We start from the raw sequence: 26187 nt of genomic DNA on the forward strand, positions 1-26187 counted from the left end.
TGGAATAGTATGTGCCTTCCAGAACTATTGAGGCAGGTATTAGCGTGCTGACAAGAAAGATGTCTACTATACATTGTCGAATTAAAAAAAGTTTTAGGGCAATACATAATTACCTTGTTTTGGTTAAAAAAGGAACTACATGTAGATAGAATTTATATAAATTCATATACACAGAGGAAAAAAGTTTCAAATATGAGACAGGCAAGTAGAATGTTACCTTGTCTAAAAGCTATTCAGGCCTTCATAAACAGTAATTTCAAAGCTCTGGTCCTTTTGTTTGTGAAATCTTCTTATAAATCATTAACAAAATCACAAACTTTTATGGTTGGAAGGGAGCAGAAAAATCTGTGCTCTTTTTCACAAGACTGCTCGAAGATATTTTCATCCCAGAATAGAACAGGGGCCTTGTGTGATGATACTTAATGTCCAGGAAAGTCTTCACAACTCACTATCTGATAGAGATTGGAAAGATAGCTGAAGTGAAGCAGGTTCTCAGCTGGGTCCTTGGATGTTGGTTTGTGCAGAATACCAAGGGCATCTCGGATGCTGAGGCTACACCTGACCACAAAAAGCATCTGTCTGAAGACCGCATGCGTCCAGAGATCATGGTCAGATACAACTGCCCATTATGGGGCTTTGGGTTTGTTCCGGGAGAAGAGTAGGTCAAGCAGATTCTAGCCCCCCCTAAAAATCCTCCCTCAGTGGATGGAAAGGTATTAGATTTTCCATGGGTAGTTACTTGCCCTAATTCTCTTCCCCTCTTCCTTGGGTTCTGGTTACCTGTGAGTATCTGGAACAGGACCAAAAGAACAGCAAGGGCCAGGAACTGGAATTTCATGATCTTTTGGAAAGGATGTGGCATATCCAGGAGTCCAAAGCATTCTGCAACATGACTCTGGACACAGGTCTTTATTGGCCTCCATGGGGAGGGGGTGGGTCATGGGCAATGAACCAAAAAGAGGTATAACACTGTACTATCAGTAACATTGGCCCTTTCATCAGTAGCATTAACTGAGTATTTACTACCCAGAGCCCTGTTTTAGGCACTCTTAGGGGTGCAAGAAGAATAAAAGAGAAGTAAAAATATCATGGAAATATATGAAGAGAGGAACTTTTCCCTCCCCCTTGTGGGAGTGTACCCATCTCTCTGATGCTGGCCCTTCCCACTCTATCATAGCACTCATACACTGCCTTGGAGCCAATGGAAACCCCCCTATGGGCAGTAACCATCTCTGTCTTTACTGTGCTTTCAGGGCCAAGGGCTTAATCTTAGAGGGGCTCAGAAAAGAATATCTCAATGAAGTTAATGAACACATGTTTATACAATGTTTAATATCCTGGTGAGTCTTAGAATCAGGATTTTTGGAATCAAGTAGGATTTTTGGAATCAAGTAGGCAGACTTCCTTATTTCACAGCTAGGAACACTGAGGTTAAGTGAGGAGGAGTGAGTAGCAGGCAAGAGAGGGTCACTATCATCCGAAATGCCCTCTCCTCAGGGTAGGTGAAGAGTACCAGGGATGCTATTTCTGACGTGGGCATTCTGAGAAAGAGCCCCATAACTTCACTGAATGTGTCAACATATAGAGGTGACTTTGGGGTCAGGACCCAGCTGTCAACTTGGCTCCAGCTCAGACTTGTGTCTGGCTCTACTTTCACTCTCTGCAAGCTCCTGCAGGAAGGAGTCATATAACCTTATGTCCGCCTTCCGGCTTGGCCAGAGAAATACCAATGACACTTGAGAGGAGGCATCTAATATCCTTGTTAGGGGTAAATTTCCAGGTGGTTTATTTCTTTTTGTCATTAATTTGTGATTAATTTCTTGTTTTATTGGATTATGGTCAGAAACTAGGGTGTGATATTCTTTAGATTTGGGAATGTATTGACGATTTATTTTGCCAGATAACCTGGGTTTTTTTTGGTATGATCTGTTTACAAGATACAAAGGACTCTATTAAATTAAGCATTTTTATTGTCTTAATCACTTGCCCAATGTTTTTATTTATTTTCTATTTACTTGAACTATGAAATACTCAGAGAACTGTATTAAAGTCTCCCAAGTATGACTGTGTATCTAATCAAGTTCTCTTTGTACTTCTGGTAGTGTTTACATTGCAAATTTATTTTTTTGTCTTAACTCACAGTTCATCATTTTTTTACAACTATTAGAGCTTCTCTGAGGTCCCTACGTGGTATAAACAGTTTGCACTTGACTACTCATCTAAAGGTTGGTGGTTTGAACATACCCAGCAGTACCACGGGAGAAAGTCCTGGGGATCTGCTTCTGTTAGGATTACAGCCAAAAGGGAATGCAAAATGTTACAGCCATTTTGGAAAAGGATATGGCGTTTCCTCAAAAAGCTAGAAATAAGAAATACCGGACAGGAGAAGCCAAGATGATGGAATAGACAGATGCTTCCATCGAGCCCTCTTTACAACAAAGACCCAAAAAAATAAGTGAAATGAGTATATTTGTGACAAGTTGGGAGCCCTGAGCATCAAAGGCAAGCTTAGACAATGAACTGAGGGGCAGGGGAAGGAAGAGACCGTTCAGAAGTGGACAGGAGTTATAGGACCTGAATCGCGGGGAGCCCCCAGGCACCATTCCCGGAGCCGCGGCAGCAGCGGCAGGCTGGTCCTAGCATTCGGCCGCAGTTTCCTCAGGGAGAAGCAGCCAGCCACACAGCCCACTTACACCTCCGGAACCTGAGGAGAACGGCGCTCTTGGCAAAACTAAGCGCTTGCGTATATTTTACCATGCCCCCCGCAAGCCGGCCTCAGCGGCCGAATCCCTAGGCCTGAGATAGACCCTGGTGAGCACCTAGAGCCATCCTCCCAGCCTTGGGGAAGGAAAAAACTTGCAACTGGGGGAAAAGATAATTTGCTAGCTCCATTAACTGGGGGAGCTCAGGACAGAAGCGGCTCCTGTCCAGGCATAAACCGTCCGTGGACACGTTTCCCTTCTGCATGGACCTGTGTGGGCCTATTTCGGGAGAATAGGCCCTTGTTGGCAAACTCCAACCATTTCGGCTGTGCGGTGGAGAGGTGGGTGTTTGATGTTTGACATTGCTTTGCCTATTAAACAAGGTCCTCACCTACCCACAACAGGGACCTAAGGACTGGTAGCTCCACTCAGATCACCCAGCTGCCTGCAACAGGGGTTCAAAGATAACTGGTACCTTACAACAAAAAACTTTGGGTGCCCATGGTCCCTATGCAGAGCCCACCCACGAGCACACTCTAGGGAATAGAGACGCATTTTCCTCAGAGACACTTGGGGGTCAGTTCTCAGCCCCCTGCCTTGTTCAGAGTGTGACCCCCTGCTGCAATCAGATACCAGTATATACGCCAATCACCCCTGCCCCTCTAAGACTGTAGGACAGAGCCTGTACCACACACTTGATATCAGCTACCTGGACACCTGAGCTGAATTCATACAAGAAAACTGAATGGGCTCCTAGACCGATATACCTGATAACAGCTCTAGCCAGCTGGGGACAGGACACCAGAGCTCCAAAGGCAAAAATAATCAAGCTAGCTCACTCAAGCAACCCATAGGGGTATACCAAAACAAAGCAAAGCAAGCAGCTACGACACAGTAAGCAAGCATAAACTAATACAATAACTTACAGATGGCTCAGAGACAACAGTCAATATCAAGTCACATAAAGAAACAGACAATGATCACTCAACAGGCTCTCAAAACAAAGAATCCAGGGATCTTCTAGATGAAAGCACATTCCTGGAATTACCAGATGCAGAATACAAAAGTTTAATATACAGGACTCTTCAAGACATCAGGAAGGAAATGAGGCAATATGCAGAACAAGCTAAGGAACACACAGATAAAGCAACTGAAGAAATTAGAAAGATTATTCAGGAACATAATGAAAAGTTTAATAAGATGGAAAAATCCATAGACAGACAGCAATCGCAATCAGAAATTCAGAAGATGAACAATAAAATTACAGAATTAGATAACTCAATAGAAAGTCAGAGGAGCAGAACTGAGCAAGTAGAAGGTAGAATTTCTGAACTCAAAGATAAATCACTTGGCACTAATATATTTGAAGAAAAATCAGATAAAAGAATTTTAAAAAATGAAGAAATCTTAAGAATCATGTGGGACTCTATCAAGAGAAATAACCTATGAGTGATTGGAGTACCAGAACGGGGAGGGATAACACAAAATACGAGAAAACTGTTGAGGATTTGTTGGCAGAAAACTTCCCTGATATTGAGAAAGATGAGAAGATATCTATCCAAGATGCTCACCGAACTCCACGAAAGGTAGATATTAAAAGAAAGTCATCAAGACATATTATAATCAAGCTTGCCAAACCAAAGATAAAGAGACAATTATAAGAGCAGCGAGGGATAAAAGAAAAGTCACCTACAAAGGAGAGCCAATAAGAATAAGCTCAGACTACTCGGCAGAAACCATGTAGGCAAGAAGGCAATGGGATGACATAGTTAAAAAACTGAAGGAAAAGAATTGCCTGCCAAGAATCATATATCCAGCAAAACTGTCTCTTAAATATGAAGGTGAAATTAAGACATTTCCAGATAAACACAAGTTGAGGGAATTCATAAAAACCAAACCAAAACTCCAAGAAATACTAAGGGGAGTTCTTTGGTTAGAAAATCAATAATATCAGGTATCAACCCAAGACTAGAACACTGGGCAGAGCAACCAGAAGTCAACCCAGACAGGGAAATCCAAAAAAACAAAGCAAGATTGAAAAAAGAAAAGGCCAACACAGGGTAATGGCGATGTTATTATATAAAAGAAGACAACATTAAAATAATAAAGAGGGACTAAGAAATGTGATCATACACCTTCCATATGGAGAGGAAGATACGGCGATACAAATAAATAAAAGTTAGTTTCAAATTTAGAAAAATGGGGTAAATAATAAGGTAACCACAAAGGAGACAGACTATCCTACTCATCAAAATAAAATACTAGGGAAAATACAGACTCAGCAGAAACAAAATCAACAACAACAAATATGAGGAAAGGATAATATATAAAGAAAATCTACTCAGCACATAAAATCAGGTAGGAAAAAGAAACTGTCAACACACAAAAAAGACATCAAAATGATAGCACTATATTCATACCTATTCATAATTACCCTGAATGTAAGTGGACTAAATGCACCAGAGAGTGGCAGAATGGATTAAAAAGCAAAATCCATCTATATGCTGCCTACAAGAGACACACCTTAGACTAAGAGACACACCTTAGACTTAGAGACACAAACAAACTAAAACTCAAAGGATGGGAAAAAATATATTAAGCAAACAACAATCAAAAAAGAGCAGGAGTGGCAATATTAATTTCTGACAAAATAGGCTTTAAAGTTAAATCCATCAGAAAGGATAAAGAAGGACACTATATAATGATTAAAGGGATAATATGCCAAGAAGATATAACCATATTAAATATTTATGCACCCAATGACAGGGCTGCAAGATATATAAAACAAACTATCAGCATTGAAAAGTGAGATAGACAGCTCCACAATAATAGTAGGAGACTTCAACACACCACTTTCGGTGAAGGACAAGACATCCAGAAAGAAGCTCAGTAAAGACACGGAAGATCTAAATGCCACAATCAACCAACTTGACCTCATAGACATATACGGAACACTCCATCCAACAGCAACCAACTATACTTTCTTTTCTAGTGCACATGGAACATCCTCTAGAATAGACCACGTATTAGGTCATAAAGCAAGCCTTAGCAGAATCCAAAACATTGAAATATTACAAAGCATCTTCTCTGACCGTAAGGGCATAAAAGTAGAAATCAATAACAGGAAAAGCAGGGAAAAGAAATCAAACATTTGGAAACTGACCAATACCCTGCTCAAAAAAGACTGGATTATAGAAGACATTAAGGGTGGAATAAAGAAATTCATAGAATCCAATGAGAATGAAAACACTTCCTATCAGAACCTTTGGAACACAGCAAAGCGGTGCACAGAGGCCAATTTATATCAATAAATGCACACATCCAAAAGGAAGAAAGGGCCCAAATCAAAGAATTATCCCCACAACTTGAACAAATAGAAAGAGAGCAACAAAAGAAACCCACAGGCACCAGAAGAAAACAAATAATAAAAATTAGAGCTGAACTAAATGAAATAGAAAAACAATTGAAAGAATTAACAAGACCAAAAGCTGGTTTTTTGAAAAACTCAACAAAGTTGATAAACCATTGGCCAAACTGACAAAAGAAAAACAGGAGAGGAAGCAAATAACCCAAATAAGAAATGAGAGGGGCAATGTTACAACAGATCCAACTGAAATTAAAAGAATCATGTCAGATTACTATGAAAAACTATACTCAAACAGATTTGAAAACCTAGAAGAAATGGATAAATTCCTAGAAACACACTACCTACCTAAACTAACACAAACAGAGGTAGAACAACTAAATAGACCCATAACAAAAGAAGAGATTGAAAAGGTCATCAAAAAACTCCCAACAAAAAAAAAGCCCTGGTCCAGACAACTTCACTGCAGAGTTCTACCAAACTTTCAGAGAAGAGTTAACACCACTACTACTAAAGGTATTTCAGAGCATAGAAAAGGACGGAATACTCCCAAACTCATTCTATGAAGCCACCATATCCCTGATACCAAAACCAGGTAGACACCACAAGAAAAGAAAATTATAGACCTATATCCCCCATGAATGTAGATGCAAAAATCCTCAACAAAATTCTAGCCAATAGAATTCAACAACATATCAAAAAAATAATTCACCCTGACCAAGTGGGATTCATACCAGGTATGCAGGGATGGTTCAACACTAGAAAAACAATTAATGTAATCCTCCACATAAATAAAACAAAAGACAAGAATCACATAATTCTATCAATTGATGCAGAAAAGGCATTTGACAAAGTTCAACACTCATTCGTGATAAAAACTCTCAGCAAAATAGGAATAGAAGGAAAATTCCCCAACATAATAAAGGGTATTTATACAAAGCCGACAGCCAACATCACCCTAAATGGAGAGAGCCTGAAAACATTCCCACTGAGATCAGGAACCAGACAAGGATGCTCTTTATCACCACTCTTATTCAACATTGTGCTGGAAGTCCTAGCCAGAGCAATTAGGCTAGATAAAGAAATAAAGAGCAACCAGATTGGCAAGGAAGAAGTGAAAGTATCTCTATTTGCAGATGACATGATCTTATACACAGAAAACCCTAAGGAATCCTCCAGAAAACAACTGAAACTAATAGAAGAGTTCAGCAGAGTATCGGGATACAAGATAAACATACAAAAATCAGTTGGATTCCTCTACACCAACAAAAAGAACATCAAAGAGGAAATCACCAAATCAATGCCTTTTACAGTAGCCCCAAGAAGATAAAATACTTAGGAATAAATCTTATCAGAGATGTAAAGGACTTATACAAAGAAAACTATAGAATACTTCTGCAAGAAATCAAAAGAGACTTCCACTTACATAAGTGGAAGAACATACCTTGCTCATGGACAGGAAGACTTAACATTATAAAAATGCCTATTCTACCATTTAATGCAATTCCAATCCAAATCCCAAGGACATTCTTTAACGAGATTGAGAAACAAACCACCAATTTCATATGGAAGGGAAAGAGGCCCCGAATAAGGCATTGCTGAAAAAGAAGAACAAAGTGGGAGGCCTTACTTTACCTGATTTTAGAACCTATTATACCGCCACAGTAGTCAAAACAGCTTGGTACTGGTACAACAACAGATACATGGACCAATGGAACAGAATTTAGAATCCAGACATAAATCCATCCACATATGAGCAGTTGATATTTGACAAAGGCCCCAAAACAGTCTTTTTAACAAATGGTGCTGGCATAACTGGATATCCATCTGCAAAAAATGAAACAAGATCCATACCTCATTCCATGCACAAAAACTAACTCAAAATGGATCAAAGACCTAAATATAAAATCTAAATCAGTAAAGATCATGGAAGAAAAAGTAGGGACAATGATAGGAGCCCTAATACATGGCATAAACGGTATATAAAACATTATAAAGAATGTAGAAGAAAAACTAGATAACTGGGAGCTCCTAAAAATCAAACACTTAAGCTCATCCAAAGACTTCACCAAAAGAGTAAAAAGACTACCTACAGACTGGGAAAAAGTTTTTAGCTGTGACATTTCTGATCAGCGCCTGATCTCTAAAATCTACATGATACTGCAAAAACTCAACTGCAAAAAGACAAATAACCCAATTAAAAAATGGGCAAAAGGTATGAATAGACACTTCACTAAAGAAGACTTTCAGGTAGCTAACAGATACATGATGAAATGTTCAAGATCATTAGCCATTAGAGAAATGCAGATCAAAACTACAAAGAGATTTCATCTCACTCCAACAAGGCTGGCATTAATCCAAAAAACACAAAATAATAAACGTTGGAGAGGCTGTGGAGAGATCGGAACACTTCTACACTGCTGGTGGCAATGCCAAATGGTACAACCACTTTGGAAATCGATTTGGCGCTTCCTTAAAAAGCTAGAAATAGAACTACCATACAATCCAGCAATCCCACTCCTTGGAATATATCCTAGAGAAAGAAATAAGAGCCTTTACATGAACAGATATATGCACACCCATGTTTATTGCAGCACTGTTTACAATAGCAAAAACATGGAAGCAACCAAGGTGCCCATCAATGGATGAATGGATAAATAAATTATGGTATATTCACACAATGTAATACTACCCATCGATAAAGAACAGTGAGGAATCTGTGAAACATTTCATAACATAGAGGAACCTGGAAGGCATTATGCTGAGTGAAATGAGTCAGTTGCAAAAGGACAAATATTGTATAAGACCACTATTATAAGAACTTGAGAAATAGTTTAAACTGAGAAGAAAACATTCTTTCGTGGTTATGAGAGTGGGGAGGGAGGGAGGGTGGGAGAGGGGCATTCACTAATTAGATAGTAGATAAGAACTACTTTAGGTGACAGGAAAGACAGCACACAATACAGGGGAGGTCAGCACAATTGGACTAAACCCAAAAGCAAAGAAGTTTCCTGAATAAACTGAATGCTTCGAAGGCCAGAGTAGCAGGGGCAGGGGTCTGGGACCATGGTTTCAGGGGACATCTAAGTCAATTGGCATAATAAAATGTATGAAGAAAACATTCTGCATCCCACTTTGAAGCGTGGCGTCTGGGGTCTTAAACGCTAGCAAGCAGCCATCTAAGATGCATCAATTGGTCTCAACCCACCTGGATCAGGGGAGAATGAAGAACACCAAAGACACGAGGCAATTGTAAGCCCAAGAGACAGAAAGGGCCACATGAACCAGAGACTACATCATCCTGAGACCAGAGGAACTAGATGGTGCCCGGCTATGACCGATGACTGCCCTGACAGGGAACACAACAGAGAACCCCTGAGGGAGCAGGAGAGCAGTGGGATCTGTGCAGACCCCAATTCTCATAAGACCAGACTTAATGGTCTGACTTAGACTAGAAGGACACCGGTGGTCATGGCCCCCAGACCTTCTGTTGCCCCAGGACAGGAACCATTCCTGAAGCCAACTCTTCAGACATGGATTGGACTGGACAGTGGGTTGAAGAGGGTTGCTGGTGAGGAGTGAGCTTCTTGGATCAGGTGGACACTTGAGACTATGTTGGCATCTCCTGCCTGGAGGGGAGATGAGAGTGTGGAGGGGATTAGAAGCTGGAGAAATAGACACGAAAAGAGAGAGTGGAGGGAGAAAACGGGCTGTCTCATTAGGAGGAGAGTAATTGGGAGTGTGTAGCAAGGAGTATATGGGTTTTTGTGTGAGAGACTGACTTTCACTTAAAGCACAACAAAAATTATTTAAAAAAAAAAGAAATACCATATGATCCAGCAATCCCACTCCTAGGAACATACCCTAGAGAAATAAAAGCCATCACAGGCATAGATGTATGTACTCCCATGTTCATTGCAGCATTATTCACAATAGCAAAGATGGAAACAACCTAGATGCCCATCAACAGATGAATGGATAAACAAACTATGATACATACACACAATGGATTACTATGCAACAATAAAGAACAATGATGAATCTGTGAAGCATCTCACAGCATGGATGAATCTGGAAGGCATTATGCTGAGTGAAATAAGGCAATCACAAAAGGACAAATATTGTATGAGACCACTACTATAAAAACTCACGAAAAGTTTAAACACAAAGAGAAACAATCTTTCATGGTTACGAGGGAGGGGAGGGGTTAGGATTGAAAAACACTAAATAGACAATAGATAAGTGGTAACTTTGGTGAAGGGTAAGACAGTACACAATACTGGGGAAGCCAGTACAACTTGCACAAGGCAAGGTCATGTAAGCTCCATGTACACATCCCAACTCCCTGAGGGTCTGAATTACTGGGCTGAGAGATGTAGGGACCATGGCCTCTGGGAACACATAGCTCAATTGTCATAACATAGTTTATTAAAAAAAAGTTCTACATTCTACTTTGGTGAGTAGAGCCTGGAGTTTTAAAACCTTGTGAGTGACCATGTAAAATACTCCACCGTCTCACCCTGTTGGGAGCAAGGGAGAATGAAGAAAACTAAAGACACCAGGGAAAGATTAGTCCAAAGAACAAATGGACCACAACTACCACAGCCTCCACCAGACTGAGTCCACTACAGCTGGATAGTGCCCGGCTACCACCGTCAACTGTTCTGATAGGGATCACAATAGAGGGTCCCACACAGCTGGAGAAAAATGTAGAACGAAATTGTAACTCACAAAAAAAAGACCAGACTTACTGGCCCGACAGAGACTGGAGAAACCCCGAGGTTATGGCCTCTGGATACACTTTTAGCTCAGTAATGAAGCCACTCCCGAGGTTCACCCTTCAGCCAAAGATTAGACAGTTCTATGAAACAAAATGAGACTAAAGGGGCACACCAGCCTAGAGTAGAAGGCAGGAAGGTACAGGAAAGCTTGTAATAGGGAACCCAAGGTAGAGAAGGGAGAGTGTTGACATGTCGTGGGGTTGGTAACCAATGTCACAAAACAATACGTATACTAACTTTTTACGAGAAGCTGGTTTGTTCTGTAAACCTTCATCTAAAGTACAAAAAAAAAAAAAAGATTACAGCCAAGAAAACCTTGTGGAGCATTTTTACTCTGGAACACATGGTGTTGCCTTGAGTTGGAATGGACTCAACAGCAATGGGTGTAGCTTCTCTGTGGATTGTTGCATTTGTTTTTACATAATTTTTCACTTTGTCTTGCCCTTGAATTTCACATTAGCTTTTGTGTTCACATAGTAATTGTACTCTGGCTGTGAACCTGATTCAGGGTATGCAGCTCTTTCAATAGTCTATAAAGTTACTGCACTGCACTTCTGACTTCCAGAGTTGTAGATGATAAGTCTGATGCTAGTTTGTTTCTCTGTCTTTGGTTGGCATCTTTTATCTTCTTCCTGGAAGCTTCTGATATTGCCTTTTTTTAATCCTGGGATGTAGTTTTTTTTTTTCATTTGTTTATTTCCTTTTGTTTTCCTGTTTATGTCTAGATATGTGCTTTTTATCATGAATATGGCTGGGACTTGGAGAATCCTTTCAACCTGGACATTTTTCTTCAGTTCTGGGAAAATTTCTTCCAATATCTCGAATCATAACTTCTACATGCTCATAATTAACACGTCAGACTTTCTGTAACTATCTTCTAAGTCTGTTTTCTTTTTGCAGATAAGTTCTCTAGTTTGAATGTGCTAATTACTTACACATTTTACACAGTAATTACTTTCCGGGAGCTTTGCCATGATGCCACATATTCCATTTGTTTATAAGTCCTTTCTTTCGATTTCCCTTCATACTGTAAGTTTTAAGCCACTCTGGCTTGTCTCTGCTTCTCTCAGAGCTAACTAAGGGAATCCCAGCACTTAGCCTTCAAACTATGACACCTTCACTGCTGGTCAAAAAGTACAGCAATATAAAATGAGATGTACCAGCTTGTGAGTTTGTCTGCTTGCTTCCTAGTGGGCTTGCTTCAGCTTGGTTGGTAGTGTTAAAAATAATAAGAACGAACGCAAAGAAATTGAAACACAAGGTTATTCTGAGCAGTTATTCTATACGCATATAGGAAGGCCATTCTGATTCAAAAAAATGCAAATGACTTGAAGTAGGCTAGTTACAATGAGGCTTAGAAAGAGAAGAGGAGGGAGAAGAATAGATTAACCATCGGCTAATCTTAACACAATGGATTAAAGTTTACTGAAATCGATTGACATCAGGTCACAAGGTGGTCTCTGGTCCTCCACCTACCTCCGGCTATGATATCTTTTGTAATTTAGAGACTGATTTCGAACAGGAAAGAAAAGATTAATAAATTGGGTGAAAATAAGCCCATGGTAGGATGATTTTTTGGGTCAAGAATGTTTTTGTTATTGTTGTTATTAGGTGCCGTTGAGTCGGTCCCAGCTCATAGCGACCCTGTGTACCACAGGATAAAACCCTGCCCGGCCCTGCACCATGCTCACAACCGTTGTCATACTTGAGCCTATTGTTGCAGTTACGTGTCAGTCCGTCTTGTTGGAGGTCTTCCTCTTTTCTGCTAACCCTGTACCTTACCAAGCATGATGTCCTTCTCCAGGGACTGATCCCCCGCCCGCCTCCCCCAACATGTCCAAAGTATGTAAGACACAGTCTCGCCATCCTTGCTTCTGAGGGACCATTCTGGTCGTACTTCTTCTAAGACAGATTTGTTCGTTCTTTGGCAGCCCATGGCATATTCACTATTTTTTGCCAACATCACAATTCAAAGGCATCAATTCTTCTTTGGTCTTCCTTAGAAAAATGTTTAGAGGAATGTTTTTACAGTTAGTATTTAGATTAGTGGGTAAGAAAAACCTTAAAATCAAAGTAAGATGTCGGTTATTAATTTTTTCTTTGACAGTATCTGAAGCCTCAATATCCCTTTTGATGCCCAAATTGTCATAGCATTGGCCAATATGTTCCCGTCAGGCTGGTTCTGTGTCCTTTTGACTTGACCTCATTAAATTTTGAAAGCTTCCTTCTTAATGCTTAAAGTGAAAACTCTTTTTATCAGTGATATAAATACTATTATTTTTCTTTGTTATGCAAAAAGGCGATTATGGGCATTTCTACAAGAATGGAACAAAATGATCTTGTTATTTCTGATTTCAACAAAGTTTTGAGAGACCTTAATCACTGAAATTAGTAAATGATGCCATGCTATAGATTGGCTAAACCAAGAAGAGAATTTGGAGGTGAGAACTATGAGCTGTCAAAAGAGATTTATCTTTAAAAACACTTCTAAAGAGTCACTTTTTTAAGAATCTATAAAATCATTGGGAAATCTTAAAAATGTTGTAGTCATTGTTGGTTGCAGCTTTATGGCTTTTGCCCAATGTCACTGGAACATTCATGGAATATAAACCAAAACCAAACCCACTGCTGTCAAGTCAATTTCAACTCATACGACCTTACAGGATAGAGTAGAACTGCCCCGGAGGGCTTCCAAAGCTGTAAATCTTTATGGAAGCAGATTGCCACATTTTTCTCCCACTGAACAGCTGTTGGGTTCAAACCACCAACCTTGTGGTTAGCAGCCGAGTGCTTCAACCACTGTACCACCAGGGCTCTCATAGAATATAATCCTTTGCCGTCAAGTTGATTCTGACTCATAGCGACCCTATAGGACAGAGTAGAACTGCCCCATAGGGTCTCCAGTGAGCAGCTGGTGGATTTGAACTGTCCACCTTCTGGTTAGCAGGTAAACAGTGAACCACTGGGCCACTAGGGCTGCTTCATAGAATATAGGTAGACTTTTATTTGAGAAGCCATCAACAATGGTCTCAGAGTAGGGAAGTCTTTTTTTGTCCTCCTGCAGTGAATGTTTTTAGGTTTGAGTGTTGGTTAGTGTAAAATCTTTTCTTCTTCCAGGCAAGGGAGTTTTTTTACTTTGTGAGAATGTGCCTTTACTGTCTGGGAACTAAGATTGGAGTACAGAAGATTCCAGAGACAATACTCTTACCTTCAAATATTGCTTGTCCTCAGTATGGTGGTAGAATTCTCACCTTCCATGCAGGAGACCCTGGTTTCATTCAGTGGTAAAATTCTTGCCTTTCATGTGGGAGACCCAGGTCAAAGGAATATTATACTCTCTCAGGAATAAAATCAAACATATGTAAATAAAAAATATGCAAAGAGCCTCATCAAAATCACAAGTTTAAAAAAATAATTTAAATGGTGTCCCTGTTTTCTAATACACTTTCACTTTTAAAAATGTTTTTATTTGAGAAGGAGAATATCTAATTTTAGTTAAGTGGCCTCAGGTGTTCATGCTAAGCACAATATAAAGAACACAAGATATGCAAATGGACTTCAAGCTGATAATAAGTAACCATAAAAAGGCATTATGAAACTCGTCTGTAAAGTTTTTAACATTACTCGGTTGAGAGACATTATAGTTACATACAGCTTGCGTCAATACTCCCAGTCACAGGAAAGTTTTTGATTTTTTTTTTAAAGCAAAGTTTGGGTTAAAAGAAGTATATATTTATTCTCTCTGAATTTGCCACAGTGGAAAACGAAAATAAGGACAGGATATATATTATTCATGACTTTTGATTTATTTATTATTTTTGCAAAAAGGTTAAACACCTAAATCTCTTATACTTGGTTTATGGATCAAATAAGTTTTTATTATTTATAATAATATTTAAATTAAAAAAACCCAAACCTTCTGCTGTTGAGTTGATTTTGATTCATTTAAGGGGAAGTAAATGTAAACATAGGTCTTCAATTAAATCGAGGCATACTTTAAACACATAGAGTCTGTAACTTTGGTTCTCATAAACTTCAGACAATATTTCATTTATGTGGATTGATTGTTTCACCACTTAAACCATCCATCTGGGTGTAGTTTTATGATGATCTTGTTTCTGTGATAAGTTGTTATTATGAACCGTGACTTGATTGTCCTTTAATTAGCTTAAATATATTTTCTAGAATCCTTCATTGCTTTTGGATTTTTGGAATACTTCAATATTGGTTAGAAATTTGTGTTTGATATTTTTAAAGAAATTAAAATTTGGAAAGAGAGAAAATAAAGTCCATAGTTGCCACATAGTCTTTATTTTTAAATGCTTACGATTTTTATGAGGACCCCTGATGGCCTAGTAGTTAAGTGCTCTACTTCTAAATGATAGGTCGGCAGTTTGAACCCATGAGACTGTCCTTGGGAGAAAGGTGTTGGTGAAGAATATTGATTATACCATGGACTGCCAGAAGAACAAACAAATCAGTCTTGGAAGAAATACAGCCAGAATGCTCCTTAGTAGCAAGGGTGTCAAGACTTCATTTCACTTACTTTGGGCATGTTATCAGGAGGGACCAGTTCCTGGAGAAGGACATCATGCTTGGTAAAAGAGGAAGACCCTCAACGAGATGGATTGACACAGTGGCTGCAACGATGGGCTCAAACATAGCAACGATTGTGAGGGTGGCACAGGACCGGGCAATGTTTCGTTCTGTGTACATAGGGTCTCTATGAGTCAAAATTGACTTGGGCGCCTAACAACAACATGAATATTATTGATATACGTTAACTTGTTCTTCAAATGGAGTCCCTGGGTGCCCACCAGAATTAAGGTAGTTATACCAACCAAAGTGTTACATACATTGTCTTAAAATATGCTTGATATTTTATGTTTTAAACATTGGAGCTTTTAAGTTTAAATAACATAGTCATTTAATCATTGTTTGCTAAATATATATTGTATATATGCACCTAAGTACCGCAGATATCAAGATATATTAACACTAGTGAAAAAAGAAATTTGAATTTAAATAGAGGAGAAAGGACTGGTGGATCAGAGAAAAGAAAATTGAACTCAAGATATGTAGTTTGTTCTCAATATGAGCTAGCAAATTTTTTTTGGCTTTCTGTATGTTTTGTACAGGTGGCTCTCCCTTCACATAGTGTGTTCTCACACATCTCAAAGAGCACTGACTGTCATTATCCTTTTGGGAATATTTTATGACTTAGACAATTGTAAAAACAATTAGGATTCCCTTGCTTCTGGAATAGCTATAGGTGTAGAAGCCCTCCTGCTGACCCAGGTGGGCACGCCATCGAATAAGTCTGCTGAAGGATTCTACATCAAGTTTTAGCCCTGGAGATTATTGCTCAAACCTCACTAGAAGGGGCCCATCAAGTGCTGACTCCTAACATGGGTTTTCTAGTCCTGAGGCTGTCTGTTTCAGATATCTCTCCCTACCTATTTAACAACATCTAGCTTTTAATTTGTTTTTCTTTTAGATACAGAGACCGATGACCCATTTGTCAGTGGTGGCAGTTTATAGGAGCTTTCTGGTTTTGTCTTAAAATTACATGGACAACTTTAGACTCACTTTGTCTTTGATCTTCCTACAGCTAAAATTTGGCTGTTTTCCAACAACCTTCAATACCTGCTACAATGGATTCATTCTGAGATAATTGCTGAAAATTTCCATTGAGAGAGCATTTAACTTTCTTGTTGATTTTGCTTTGGACTCCACTTGTGCATTCCTAGAAATTAGGTTGTAATTTTCCACCCCCCTCCTGTAAGTACACAATCTCCTTCTGCCAAGAATTTGTTCATTTTCTCATCATGGAATAAGTCCTTACTTGAGAGTTACCAAACAACACAGAAAGACTGAGCAAAATTGCTAATCTTTTCTCTTCCTACAAAGAAGTTCATCACTATAGTCAATAGTGTTGGCAATAAGCAGGATCTCATGGTCTGATATTTGCTATATTTTTCTACAGAACGTTGTGGATTGGTCATTGAACTTCAATTGTAATGTAAAGAGCATTCAGTTTCAAAGATTAAGACTGAAATGATAAAACTATATCTAGGTGTTTTTGCTGCACTCTCGACTATGAAAAGGAGCCCCGGTGGCACAGTGGTTAAGTGCTCGGCTGCTAACTGAAAGGTTGGTGGCTCAAACCCACCAGCCACTCCTCGGGAGAAAGATGTGGCAGTCTGCTTCTGTAAAGGTTACGACCTTGGAAACCCCACGGGACAGTTCTGCCCTGTCCTATAGGGTCACTATTAGTAGGAATCAATGATGGCAATGGGCAATGGGTGACTATGAAAGCCCAAAAGTATAACACCAATAAATTCATTCAACTGTCTTATTAATATACAAAAGTCCTAAAAGTTTTTAAATGCTTGATCACATACCATCTGGCACTGAGTGAGAAATTCCAAGGACTTTCTTCTGGGACAGTACTCATAATAGTTGAATAACTGAATATTAAAGACTCTTTAAATATTCAGAGATTGATACAAGTCCAACCTTGCAGAATTGATGCTTCTTTGTTTCATTGTGGTAGAAAAATTTAGAGGCATCTCATATAGTTACCAATGTCCCTGGTTGTAGAGTTGTCAATGTGGCACTATATTATGTGGATACCCACATCCTCAGTTAAACTAAAAATGTCGTACTTGCAGAATACAATGTCATTTTGTTTCTGGTTGAACTTGTAACTTTAAGAAACATGCTCTGAGTTCTCCTTAGTATACTGTGAAGCCAGTGATGACAGCAGCACGTCAAAGTTGTGAGTTTTCCTGCCATATCCCGCAGGCTCAGCATTGGTGAGTCCATCATCAACCAACGAGATTCTACCACATACTTCAGCCAGGTGGGTTTGGCCAAACTCCAAAAGAATGAGGCATTTCAGAAATGGACACCACAGTCCGTTTCAAAGAACCCCTCTTCATGCCTCTCTCCAGTGCCCTGGCTATTCCTTCCACTCCACTTTTGCTATCTTGATCACCTTGTCCTTCTCCATTACTCTTTGAGACTTGATCACATTTCTCTGAAAGCTTCTTGACCTCCTGAACAGCTGAAACGTTCTTCCAGGACATGTGTCTTGGTTCAGGTTCCCTGAAAACAGACTCTGGGACAAATTTGCGTGTAGATTTATGTAATATCTGTAAGAAATTAAGAAGCAGGGCTGCGCAAAGGAAGAAGTTAACCTAGACTGTCATTGCAACAGAGGCCTCAGCTGGAGCTGGGATGGTCCTTCAGAGTTCACTGCAATTGAAGCAAAGAGGCTGGGACTTTGTTCTTTCTCTTTGACCAGACTTTGGAGGTAGAGTTGTTGGGGAGAGGGTGATACCTTGGGTGTGGCAACTTCTTTATCAGTAGAGAGCAATTTCCAGAGAAGGACTCAGTTGTGAGCTGCCAGCTGCCAACACTCCTGGCAGCTGGGAAGAATGATTGCCTCCATACTGACGGGGGTTCCAGACGATGCACCTCAGTATATGCACTGTGAGATGTATAGGTTGGGACCTTTCTGGAAACCTCTTGATGTTGGCCAGTTAAATCCAGCGGACGCCCTGAAAACACTGTGGGTAGCTAGAGTGGACAAGACTTGTGCCGTCCGGGATACTAGAAGAATAAAACCAAAAACCAAACCCACTGCCGTTGAGTCAATTCCGACCCATAGCGACCCTATAGGACAGAGTAGAACTGCCCCATAGAGTTTTCAAGGAGCGCCTGGCAGATTTGAACTGCCAACCTCTTGGTTAGCAGCCATAGCACTTAACCACTAGGCCACCAGGGTTTCCACTAGAAGAATAAGGGCAGAAATTGGTTCTCAAAGATTAGCCTCTGCTGTTTTCTTTTTAAAGGCATATAATAATTTATTATTATGCCAGGCTTGCAGTCATGATGGGTGGCTTTGAAGGGCTAGTTTATAAATCCTCACCCAAAATGGGTATCCTGAAGGAGGACCAAAGCTCGGCATTAATGGATTGAACCAATCTCTTGTAAAAATTCTCACATAGATGAGAGATGTACAGTGAGAGTTACCATCTGATTGAAGAGACAAGGAAGTTTGCAGAAAAGTTAGACTATAGAAAAGGAACAGTAGAGGCTCAAAGAGAAGTGTGAAGGGGCCCTGATGAGAAGTTGCGGTTAAGGGAAGCAGATGTAGAAGGATTCTTAGTATTTGGAGACATAAAAATATATTAATTAATAAAAATTGAAAAAATCCAGCATTTCTTCAGCTTGTGTTTTCTTGACTTTAAAATGCGCATTATTGTAACGGTGCTGGAAGAAACAGTACTTGGCAGGGACACAGAGTGTTGTACAATTTGCAACCTTACCTGATAAAGAGCAAATGTTCTCACCTGGATATTAAAAAGTAATGCATACTAGGGAAGTGAAATCTGGACAAAAAGAGCTAAGGTATCATCTGCAAATTCAAGTCTAAGGTAAAGTGTCACTTAATGGCAGCAGGGAGCGGGGTTGTGGGTGTAAAATATTACACACCCCGTATTTTATTTGTTAATAATTCACTTTTGTCTTTCTATATTGTAAGTTTTAAACTTGCTTCTCCCTCTCCACCATCTTTATAATAATTGAGATTCCAGCACTTGTCTTTGAAACGGACAGTAAATCCTATTCACTGTTGGCAAAATAAATTTCAGCAAAATAAGGAGAAAAATGTTCTTTCCCCCCATGAGGTCTGCCAGGAAAGCAGATCATCTACAGTTTAATAAAACAATTCTTACAAAGATTAATGCTAACAGGGAAGTTTTGGAAGCCATCCAGACTTCAAAGTTTGTTGCAGTGTCCTGTGAATTAAACTGAACCTCCATGAGGTCTGTAATTCCAGTTGTTTGTCATATTTATCATATTTCTTATGTTTTACCTTTTCTCAAAGATGAAAAACCAGGATCTTTCCACTCCTCCCACTGACACAAAGCAATGAGCAAAATGATCCCAAGGGTTTCTTATCTAAGCCCAAAGTCAGATACATTTAAATGAACAATGACTACTGAGAAAACATGGATTCAACAGTATCGTTTTATGAGTGTTTCTTCTACTGGTCTCCACCTTTGCCCTGAGTCTGTGAAGAAAATGGGCTTTGTTCAAGACTCGAGACAAATCAGTGTTCCCATCCTTGTTCTCTGAGCTGTATGACCTTGGGGAAGTTTACACCCCTCTTTGAACTTCTGTCTCAGAGTCGTTTTTTCAAGGAACCTGACTCAAGACATGTCTTCCTTGTCTATATCTGTAATTACTGCACATTTTGTTGTTTAGAACAAAGACTGACAAAAAGTAGTTGCCTGATAAATATTAATTGACCTTCTCACCTTCCATCTTTCCCTTTCTTCCTTCTTCCCTCCATATTTATTCCCACCTGGGTCTTCCTCATTCATGTGGTGCATACTGGGCTTGATTCATGGGAAGTGCTCATAACTGTTTCTAACAGGAAGGCAAGCACAGCTTATTATTTTCAACGTTTGTTTTCTAAGAAAACCCTTTCCATTATTATTTTTGTCTCACGCAAAAAGACAAGTGGTTTTAATTTGCCTGTATCCCTTTCCGGGAAGCAAGCCCACTTTTGTTATGGGTACGAGCCAGTATTCCACTCTCCCACACTGTCTAGCTACTAGGCTGACCTCAAATAAGTTCCCTCCCTCTGTATTTCACTAACCAACAACCTACTCTGCTTCAGGAGCTGATAAAGTCAGAGTTCAAAAACAACGTCCCATCCTTTATGAATCAGCCACCATGGAGTTCATAACTGTGTGACGAAATGCTGACTGCTAGATTGAGAGAGACTGAAGCGATATAAAAATCATATATTATACCAACTCTACATAAGGTTTTTGGGACCATTTGGAAAATTGGAACGTGGATTGGGTATTAAATTAAATGAAAATTTGTTAAAATTGGAAGATGAAGATGGTTAATTAAATGAAGCAGATTCGGAAACAGTGGATACAGTAGAATCTCATTTTAGTAAACTATATGCATAGAAAAAGATCCAGACTAATACACAGCAAGGTATTATCTGTGGCAATCTCTGGAGGGTAGTGATATGTTTGTATTGTATCACTTTTGCTTATCTGCATTTTTATTATTTGATGAAATATTATTGCTTTTGTAATAATAATATTAGTTTAAAAATGAGCTAAGCATTAAATATTAGATGTTAGAAAAACAGCGATAGAGGAAAGCCAAAGAAACAAAGAGAGGAGGCATAATTAAGTTCAGGAGCTCAAATTGATGGAACAGAAATAGATTACACTAACAACAAATACCCTGTGTAAAATTAACAAAACCAGAAGTCTAATTCTTGCTAAGGATAAACAAGATAAACACATTTTTAATAATCTTATCAAGAGAAAATGAAGAAGAGGGAAATAATTAAAAACAATAAAAAGATACGGCAAGAACTATAGGTATAACAGATTAAAAACAATAAACCTGTATGACAAACAAAGGCTGTAGTCTTTGATCTTCATCAGTAAGTGCTTCAAGTCCTCTTCACTTTCAGCAAGCAAGGTTGTGTCATCTGCATATCGCAGGTTGTTAATGAATCTCCCTCCAATCCTGATACCTTCAGTATAGATTACACCTCAATATAAAGAAAACAAAAATCTTTACAACTGAACCAATAAGCAACATTGTGATAAACGAAGAAAATATTGAACTTTCAAGGATGTCATTTTACTTGAATTCACCATCAACACCCCTGGAAGCAGCACTCAAGAAATCAAAGGATGTATTGCATTGGGCAAATTTGATGCAAAAGACCTCTTTAAAGTGTTAGAAAGCAGTCACTTTGAGGACTAAGGTGTGTCTGAGCCAAGCCGTGGCATTTTCAATAGCCTCATACGCATGCGAAAGCTGGACAATGAATAAGGAAGGCTGGAGAAGAATTGATGGCTTTCAATTATGGTTTTGGCGAAGGACATTGACTATACCATGGACTGTCAGAGAACAAAGAAATCTGTCTTGGGAGAAGTGCAGCCAGAATGCTCCTTAGAAGCAAGGATGGTGAGACTTTGTCTCATGTACTTTGCACATGTTATCAGGGGGGACCAGTCCCTGGACAAGGACATCAAGCTTGGTAAAGTAGAGGGTCAGTGAAGAAAAAGTAAGACCCTCAACGAGATGGATTGACACCGTGGCTGCAACAATGGGCTCAAACATAGCAAAGATTGTGAGGATGGCGCATGACTGGGCAGTGTTTCATTCTGTTGTACATAGGGTTGCTATGAGTCCGGACTGACTCAACGGCACCTAACAACAAAAACAATATGATGAACAAACATGCATAATAAATTTGAAAAATGCTTAAAGAAATATAAACCTCAATAGATCAACCAAGCATGAAGACATTGAAATGCTACTGATAGTCATCTTCTCCTGCTAAGTTCCAGACTCCAGTTCTAGTTCTAGTTGGTTTTGCTTAGAATAGTGTTTACTCACTCATTTTTGCCCTGGCATAATTATTAATAATGCTCCTTTTTATTCTCTAGTGTGTTCTGGTGACATGAATTATAGACAAATTAAATAGTGACCTTAGATGTAGCAAGCTTTGAAAAAGTAATTAATTCCTGTCTTATACAAGTTGTTCCAGAAAGTAGGAGAAGTATAACAGCTGCCTGGATGATTTTAGGAGGTTAGTGTTATCTTGATTTCAACAACAGATAAGAACAATAAAGAACAGAAAATAATGGGCCATATTGCCTTGCATATGGTTGTCGTTAGGTGCCATGTAGTTGGTTCCTAGCGACCCTGTGTACAACAGAACGAAACACTGCCCGGTCCTGTGCCATCCTCACATCTCTGTGTGTATCTGCCAAAATCTAAAATAAAACTGTAGAAAACCCAGTCTAACAGTGTGTTGGGAAGAGAAGGGAACTTACTAAACATATGAAAGATCTTGTACCAAAATATTGGGGCAAATGTTTTATCTACTCATGAACCTTTAGGTGCCTTCCCTTTAAATTGGAAAGAAAAGAAGGATTCTCATAATACTGCAAATATTTATCATATCAGTGGAGGGCCTGGTCAATGCTATTAGGAAAAATTAGGAATAAGTGCAAGCACTGAAAAGGAGGAAGTATAATTGTCATGAATATTGTGAATGTTATTGTGAATATTATAGGTGTTATCATAGACCAATGGACAAAATCTAGATCTCAGAAACTTAATATTCAATAAAGGTGGCAACACAAATCAATAAGGAAGGAACAGTTTGTTGAGTAGATGGTATTGAGAAACCTGGCTCATTCACCAAGTTAAATCATTTTCCAAGGTAGATTCCAGGTGGATTAAAGACCTAAGTGTGAGAGATAAAAATACAAAGTTAAAAAGGAAAAAATAAGTCAAAAATCTTTTTGTAACCTTATAGTAGAGAACTTCTAAACCACTCTTTCAAAGGACAAACAATAAAGATTGTGTAGAATTTAAATCATATCAGAATTAAGGGTTTCTGCTCAACAGAGAACATCATGGAAGAAGTTAACAGAGATGGCAGATTTAGAGATTGTCATTTGCAGGTATGTGCCATAGGGTCGCTAGGAGTCGGAATCGACTCGATGGCAGTGGGTATGGTTTTTTTTTTGGCACAGGTTGGGCAAGTTCCCCCATATCTGCCCCAACATGTTCTGCTATTGACCAAATGCTTAGAGACAGCCAGGTTCATTCTGAGGCGGGGTGTGCACTCACCCATACACACTCAATCATGAGCACCCATGCTAGAGGCCCTTTGTGTTTTGTTCCTGAACACACGCCTCTTATACATGTACATGTATGTATACACATATATGTTTTCATCTTCGCATTATATCACAGGTATTATCAAGATCTGCAGCAAGGGATGATACCCCAAATATTTAACAACAAGCACAATGACATAAATTAATATGTAAATCAACATATGGATCAAATATTTTAAATACGATCCCTTTTAGCCTCTAAAAGAACTAGAGTATGTGTCATTCAGCTTTTTACCATATAAGAGGACACACAATTTTCCCACCTAATCATTCTAATAACTTCCAAATTATTTGTTGATTTTTAGAAATTGTTGATGTAATTTATTTCACTTGGGTTACTGGATAAACGTTGCCTTGATTTGAGTCAGGTGCCTGGGTGGCAAAAACGGTTTGCATTTAGCTGCTAGCTGAAAGGTTGGTGGTTTGAACCCACCCAGCCACGCTATTGAAGAAAGTCCCAGCAATTTGCTGCTGTGAAAGATTACATCCAAGAAAACCCTACGGAGCAGCTCTACTTCGTAGTACATGGGGTCACCATGAGTTAGAACGGACTCAATGGCAATGGAATTTCCTTGTTGTTATTTTTAAAATTTGGGTTATACATTAGCATAAGGAAGGGCATCCAAGTCTTCTCAAAACACATTTATTAAAATGATAGTCACTGTGACTCTGGTGCTTTATTGCAGCCTGTGGGTAGCTGGGTGGGTGCCCTGCTGGTCCCTAGATACCTTTACTTGCTACCAGACACAGACCTGAGTGCCTGTGCCAGGCCCTTGCCAACACCCCATTGCCCATGCTGCCTGATAAGTACCCTTCTCTATAGCTCCCAGCAACCTGAGTATTCTTGGAGCAATTGGGGCTGCTGCTCATGCCCGTACTTCTGTGTCCACCACTTCAGTACCCCTAAAAAAAAAAAAGTTAGTGCTAAATACCCTCCTGCTTCACCCCATATTTGTGCTTGCTCTGTTACTCGTTTCTACTGATGCCACTGTGTGAAGCCATCTGGTGACATGACGACTCAATAGCTAGGGAACTTGTTTTCATCAAATTGGTTCTGAAGCATCTTAATACTTTAATGATTTGTGTGACCAAACTGGTATGTTTCTCCTGACTACTAGTCCTCCAAGTTCTCTGCTGGCCTCTGCAAGGCACTTATATACAACTCCATTCATTCACAGATCCACAGTTGCCTACACAAGCACTGCAATGTGTATTTCACAAATATCACACACATCCCATACGGAGAAGAAGCCCAAATGTGTTTCACTCATACACGTGCAACAACACAGGGAAGACAACTTATACCAGCCACACATGGACACACATGTTGACACAGGCTCCTTGCCCTGAGGATACCCCAAGGCACAGTTCCTGTCACAAAGGCAGCATTCGATCACTTTTGGCCGTTGGTATTACTATTCTCCTGTAGTTGAGTTTTTTCATAAAAGTAAGAAAACAAAAACAAATAATAAAAATTAGCACTATTGTTTGCTGCACAACCATTATGTGCCAGGTACTTTATTAATATTACGTCATTGACTCATCAAATCTTTACAAGCAGATGTCATTATTCCCTCATCTCAGATGAGATACTGTGTCTCTGAAAGCAGCAGTGATCTAGCCAAGGCCCCGTAACCATTAGGCAGAGCCAGTGTTCACAACCCACATCACACGACTCATGAATCAGGTAACCACGTGTGATTAGTGTCTTAGTTATCTGGGGCTCCTACAACAGAAATACTACAAGTGGATGGCTTTAACAAAGAGAAATTTATTCTTTCACGGTCTGTGAGGCTAGAAGTCCGAATTCAGGGTGCCAGCTCCAGGGGAAGACTTTCTCTCTCTGCCAGCTCTGGGGGAAGGTCCTTGTCATCAATCTTCCCCGGTCAAGGAGCTTCTCCGTGCAGGGACCCTGGGTCCAAAGGACACACTATTCTCCTGGCTCTAGTTTCTTGGTGATATGAGGTCGCCATGTCTCTCTGCTTGCTTCTCTCTTTTATATCTCAAAAGAGATTGGCTTAAGACGCAGCCTAAAGTTGTAGATTGAGTCCTGCCTCATTAACATAACTGCCTCTCATCCTATCTCATTAACATCATAGAGATAGGATTTACGACACATAGGAAAATCACATCAGACGACACAGTGGGGGATAATCACACAATCCTGGGAATCATGGCCTAGCCAAGTTGAGGATATTTTTGGAGGACACAATTCAATTCATGACAATTAGGTCTATAGAGAACCAATGTGCAACGTATATTTTCACTCCCGTAAAGAGGGTGTGAAAAGCACCACAGATGGGTCTTTGACTCTGTTATATGATCTCTGGGATTGCAGAGTTGGGGCCTTGACTCAGAAGTATCTATCGGCAAGTATCAGGTGAATAGCCTTTGAAAATATTGTGTCAGTGGTGTACAAAAAAACCCACTGCCTTTGAGTCAAAAGCAAATTTGTGATGAGCTATGCGTAAGAATTCTCCTTTAGCATAGAACAATTTTACCAATTGTTGATCATCAGCTTTAGCACTTGTTTTTCTAAATGCTTTACAATTTGGGAGTTATTTTTCAACTTTCCTTTTTGTCTTTTC

At 39.5% G+C, this 26187-nt stretch overlaps 1 protein-coding gene across 1 annotated transcript in view; it reads left to right on the plus strand.

The window, feature by feature from the left end:
- The first annotated feature begins 422 nt into the window (after positions 1–422).
- DEFB116 (defensin beta 116) overlaps positions 423–26187 on the plus strand; it is a 46198-nt gene continuing 20433 nt past the window's right edge. The window contains exon 1 of the mRNA XM_049869140.1: positions 423–658. Within this exon, the coding sequence (XP_049725097.1) occupies positions 423–658 (236 nt within the window). The remainder of the gene's footprint in view (positions 659–26187) is intronic.

The sequence above is a fragment of the Elephas maximus genome, chromosome 25 (assembly GCF_024166365.1).
Source record: "Elephas maximus indicus isolate mEleMax1 chromosome 25, mEleMax1 primary haplotype, whole genome shotgun sequence".
NCBI classification, from domain to species: Eukaryota; Metazoa; Chordata; class Mammalia; order Proboscidea; family Elephantidae; genus Elephas; species Elephas maximus.